General features: G+C 38.0%; 1 protein-coding gene across 1 annotated transcript in view; it reads right to left on the reverse strand.

Moving 5' to 3' along the window:
• Positions 1-6,158, reverse strand: part of LOC112137652 (voltage-dependent T-type calcium channel subunit alpha-1I) — a 168,526-nt gene that overhangs the window by 108,934 nt on the left and 53,434 nt on the right. The window contains exon 4 of the mRNA XM_024260075.2: positions 3,926-4,085. Coding sequence (XP_024115843.2) covers positions 3,926-4,085 — 160 coding nt within the window. The remainder of the gene's footprint in view (positions 1-3,925; positions 4,086-6,158) is intronic.

Genomic DNA, 6,158 nt, shown 5'->3' on the forward strand with positions numbered 1-6,158 from the left:
AGGCTGGTCAGAGTGGAAAAAAAAAAAATAAAATAAAAAAAAAAACAGTGAAAGTTTTGTGCAAGCAAGCTATCAAACTTCTAGATAAAAACAAAGACATTACCATCAACTCCAAAAATCCTCAGTCTTGTGTAAGATAGATCTTGAGTTTGTCAGAAAGAACAGTTGGAGTTTAAAGGTTCTTTCTTCAGTCCAAGTATTAGCTTCTTTTCATGGTAACTGTAGCTCTTCTTGGGGTTCTGTGTCGTGACAAGTGAAATGTTGTGGAAAATTCTTGTGAAGGGGTTTGAGATTATAGCTCCAATGGGTAGAAGCTGTTGTTGGTTTGATACTATGTCCCAAAAATACTATGTAAACAAACATTAAAACGAAAATGATGCACTCATTCAGAGAGCCTTGAGCCACTGTGTACAGACACGCATGAGTGAGTGTGCATACCTCCTGCACTGTTCCTGGAAAGTCTGTGGAAGTCTGTGAATCAAACGACAGACAGTTCTGTGGCAAGAATAGGAATTCAGTCTATGTTTTCTTCAAATACTGAGCTCTGTGGCTGAATTGGAGTCAAACAGTTTCAGGGTTTGAACATTACTTAACCAACCCAGTTATCTGTAATATTGTTGTCATGGTGTTGGCGTCTGGTCATTATGCTCTCCAAACTTTGAGCTGCCATCAAATCAACTCCTTTACCTGCTTGTTAATCAGATGTCTGACTGGGATTGCAGTTTTCCAGAGGCAATCACAAACCACAGCTGCTGTTTACACTGTAATCTTCATAATCAGTGTATGTGAAACAATGTTTACAGCATAAGTCTGACTTAATGCTTCAGGAAAAATAAACACATGATTGTTTATAAGGTGACTCATGGCAAAAACAATCTAGTTTTTATAAAATCAACTGATATTGTTCTTTTGTCAATTCAGCAGCACAAAAGTTGAATAAAGTTGTCCTGTGATTTATTTAGACTCTTTGTCACTTTAACTTTAGCTGTTTCAAACTCAGGGGCGGAGCTACGGAGGGCAGTTGGCCCCATTTTCCCTCGAGTTTTTACGTCAATATTAGCATTATATTGACGAAGATTAAACAAATCATCGATACAAGCTTCTTTAAACATCGGAAAAATACCAAAAGCTATGTTTTTAATAAATCCTGAACCCCTCAAATAACGTATTTTACTTATTTTTTATATATGCATATTTTTGATCCTTTCATTTGTACAGCCTTTCACTCTGGGTTTCATTTGCCATTTTTCCAAAGTCTTCTGCTCAAACCTTAAAAGAAAGTATAAAATAATTAAACATATTTTTTGTAAGCAGTTGATCACAGGGCCACACGATCACACATCCATACACAGGGTTGGGCGTAATTAATTACAAAGTAATCAATTACTGTAATTTCATTACTTTATTGTATCAGGCTTTATTTTTTTAATGCCCTGATGTTTTTTCTTTTGTTTCTGTCTAGCTTCACAGACACGATTGTGAAATAAGGAAACCACCTGACTTCAACTCACTCACACAAACCCAATCTGCTGCACTGGACACGAAAGCTTTAAACTCATTGGCTATTTTTTATTTTGTTTGCCACAAAAGTGTAAACTAATATCAGTCTCATGCTTTGATTAAGTATAATAACGAAATGATAATAATTCCTTATATATTTTCTAACAACCCAGTGACAACATGTCTATGTTCTGTGTATTAAGGCATCCATCTATGCAGTTTCCTTGTCTATTTGAGCCTGTTTGCGGTCATGGAGGTCTTCTGGAACACCTGCTCCCAGTAATCAGGAGGACAGTCATATGACAGGTCACCAATCCATCACAAAGTCTCACAGAAATAGAAACAAAGCACACACACATACTGGAATTCACTTCAAACCTTAATTTAAAATCACCGTTAACACATAACCTGACCGAGCACGGGAAGATTTTTGAACCTATTTACTTATATCATTAGATATATACTATTATTAGCAATAATTTGACCAATAGTTTTTAATTAATCAATTAAAATATACATGTTTGCATTACTGTTTTTGTTAAAAAAAAATAATAACAGCCAAAATACTTCAGAGTAAAGTCTTTAAAAGTTGCTTGAACCTGCATGGGTTCTTCTGGTCTTGTGCAAAAAAGAATCTACTTCATGGGCTACTAGTAAACACAAGCAGAGGCAGAGCCAAAACCAAGCACAAGGCTTTGCTTTCCTCTGAGTTTGACAGTAGGCGACAGAAGGGTAATTGAATTTCTGATGCTTTCACCAAAATAAACATCCTGCAGCCACTGATGTAGAGAGGACGAGTCTTACGGAGAACAAGCTTACAAAAAGAAGGAATGAATGTATTTATTTTTGGTGGAACTTGGTTTGAAATGAATACATTTATTCCATCATCCTTAATTCATTGAAGTGACTCCAACATGGGTCTTTTTATCATGGACCTGGTGAAGTATGTATATGTGTTCTAACTATTGACTGTATAGAAGAACTGGACTGAATGGCTCCTCCCCCCTCATATTCCAAATAGCAAGTACCTGCTGGTCCCAACAAGCCAAAATCCCATAGACTTCTGTTGTGAAATAATGAGCTATTACTCTGTAATTATATTTTTCAGAAAAAAACATTCTTGCTCTGATACCTTTTAACATGCTCTTGCTAATTCTATATATTTTTTTCCTATATTTTAGTTTGAAGTTTTTCAAGTTATAAACTGACCAATCAGATGCCTCAATACAAATCTGAACTTTTGAAGTGTTAGATGGACGGATTCTCCTGAGTCCGCTTTCACACTCAGACCAATCTCTGCTTACTCACAGTTTCTGTCTGACTCCAGCATTGTGAAAAACAAACAGCGACTGAATTGACTTAATTTCTTTCGAATCAGAAGCGAGTTCTCTTCTATTGGTGATGTCCCACTTACTTGGTTCAGTTTTTGTATACAGTCAATGGTACTAATAAGTAAGAATAAAAGCCTTGTATAGTTATTCAATGAAGTGATAAAATTACCATAAAAATGTGTTTGCAAGACAATAAAGACGAGGGGAGAGTTTCCATTTAAAATCTGGTGTTCAGCTTCACTCAAATTGTGCTTCATTTATTATGATGCCCTGGAATTTACAACTGACCTCTAGAGCTTGACATTGACAAATCTCAGTGTGATGTGACATACACTATGTATTAGTTAAAAAAGGTCATAGAAAAAGTCGTCTTTAAAGACCAACTCCCATCAAAAATCTGCGTCTTTGTTTACCTTGTCTGAACTAATATAAGATCTGGGTCAAACCTGAACAGCTGGATAGCTCCAATTTTGCTCACCATTTTTGTTGCAGTGGTTATTATCTGTCCTGCCCTCAACTCAGAGGTGAATTCTAATGAGCTACTGCTGCTCTACAGGAACTATGTCTCGGAAAACAACGTTTTTTTTTCATTTAGAAGATGAATACTTTTACAATAGATTAAAAGATGATCAGAGTAGGTCTATAGGGGCTGCTTTAAAAAAAAAAGGGATCTATCAGTAAAAATTAAGTGGTACACTTGGGTAGCTAACACTTTTTTGAATAATGTCAATCTCATTTAAGAGACTGGTAACATGAGCGAGCCTTCATCTTGTTTTCAACGGTGATCCCAGTAAATTCTGTTGATGATGTGATTAATGTTCACACTGAAAGATGATGAGAGGGAAGATGACAGACATGTGGAACCTGGAAAAGCACCTCTTTTGGCTGCAATGTCTGTTTTATACAGTCTGTCTGCATATTTTCCAAGTGGTAGTGCACTAGATCATCACACACACTGCAGTAGTTTCAAAGTAAGACATAATTGACGCGGTGTGAGCATGAAACACTCGCTCATGCACACAGACACACAGAGTATCCCGGAGCATCACATTGTCTCACGCTGGTTTTCGCACGCTGACACGCAGACCACTCACAGTGTGAAGTTTTCCTCCGGGTAGCAACGGTTCCTCAGCAGCCCCGCCCACAGCTGCACACCAATGATGCCGAAGATGAAGAAGACGAAGAAGCAGAGGAGAAGGACGTTGCCCAGCATGGGCAGAGTGTCGAGCAGCAGGTTCACCAGGATTCGCATGCCTGCAGAGAGACACAGACAGAACTTCAGGAGGCTGCACAGTTTAATCCCCACAGTTTGATCAGCTAACTGTAATCTCTCACGCACTAGCAAGTGGGTTAAACAGGCTTTATGAATATTCAGCCAAAAAAGTATTTTTGAACAACAATCAATCTGTAGACGCTTCTTTTTGTAATCAAAACATTATAGTAGAAAGAGAAAACCTGGGTAATTATAGTAACTATTGAATAGAGAAAAATACTCTGTTCCCTCATTTATTGCAGGAGTTATATTCCAAAAACAAAACCTGAGATAGGTGAAATCTGCAAAGTAGACATCTTTACTTTTAAACATAAGTTCACACCATCTTTGGCAAAATGGACACTTTCAATGAAAAGTCTATGTAAATGCAGGTTTAGGGCTTAAGAGTTCAGAACTCTTGTATTCAGGTGCAGCTATGCACATTTTGAAGACAGATTTCAAGCTCTAGATGCAAATCGTGCATCCATTAAAATAGCATCAAAAGTCAAACCGGGTTTAACTTTGACCAAACAGGGACTCAGGTTTGGTAGTGACATATGAATGGCATTAATTCCTGGGAGTGTCAACAGTCTGAAAATTGATCATGGAGAAGAAATTGAAATTGAATGGCGATTCAAAGACACCAAGATTGTATTATATCAGCATAGAGGTGTGAAAAAAAAGAGCCTGGAGCAAGATTTTTGAGATTTGCACCATTTAAGTGATTATGTAAAACCTCATGTTACTAATTTAGGAGTAACGGTGGACTCTGAGCTGAGACTTGACAAGCAAATTAATTTAGCTGTGAAGTCGAGCTTCTTCCACCTAAGACAGCTGGCAAAGGTTAGACCCATCCTGTCCTATCAGCAGTTTAAAACAGTGATCCACGCCTTTATTACCACCAGGCTGGATTACTGTAATTCCCTGTATTTGGGAGTTAACACCTCTGCCATAGCTCGACTCCAGCTAGTGCAAAATGCGGCTGCTCGTCTTTTAACTAGAAAACGTAAATATGATCATATCTCCCCGGTTTTAGCTTCACTGCACTGGTTACCTGTTCATTTTAGAATTCATTTTAAGATCCTTTTATTTGTTTTTAAATCCTTACATGGCTTGGCACCTGTTCGAGCTGCTGCAGCCTTATGTCCCCTCCCGTCCTCTGAGATCAGCTGATCAGCTGCTTTTGACAATTCCAAAAAAAAAAATTCAAACTTAGAGGGGACCGTGCCTTTGCTGCAGCCGCTCCCAAACTCTGGAACAATCTTCCAATTTATGTAGGAGAGTCCTCGTCATTGTCTGTTTTTAAGTCTTCTCTTAAAACCCACTTTTTTAATTTGGCTTTTAATACTCAGTGAAGAGGTCGCCTCTCTTTTATCCCTCTACACTCCATTTTCTCCTTTTAATGTGTTTTATTTTTGGTGATGTGTTTTTTGTTTTGAGAATGTATTCTTATAAGCCTTTTATTGTACACTCCTAATCTAATTATTTTATTTTGATTTTTATATGTTTTTAGCCCCTTTTTTGTACAGCACTTTGGGTCTGAACGGGCAATTTAAGTGCTTTATAAATAAAGCTTATTATTATTATTATTATTATTTAACATTTTGCACCAAGCCTCTTCCAACTGTAGGTGGCAGAGTCCATTCCGCTTCTTCACACATAGATAGTGGACTCTTCAACTGCCTGCTTGCCCCAGAGAGCTGGGTGTAGAGCTGATCATCTCGGCGCTCCTTCATGGCAGAACCCCCTTATACAACGGGAGCAGAAAGCGCCAGGTCCTTCTCCACACCCAGGTAGCAGAGTGGGGGATAGAGCTGATCAACTCTGTCCGCTCTCTGGGTGTTGAGGAAGATTTCACACCGCCTACTGGCACAAAGTTTAAAAAAACGCATATTTACACTTTTTTATATTAATTATGGGGGCATATCTGTTTGAGAAAGTGGGAAACTGTAAATTTTCACCACATATTATTACTGAGGGATTGGTCCAAGATGGCTGCCACTGTGCAGTCACATCGTTTGTCAGCTCCTGTGTGTTTGTCAAAAAAGCCTTCAAAAAGGAAAAGAAGACCTCAG

This window comes from Oryzias melastigma, linkage group LG1 (genome assembly GCF_002922805.2).
Source record: "Oryzias melastigma strain HK-1 linkage group LG1, ASM292280v2, whole genome shotgun sequence".
NCBI lineage: Eukaryota > Metazoa > Chordata > Actinopteri > Beloniformes > Adrianichthyidae > Oryzias > Oryzias melastigma.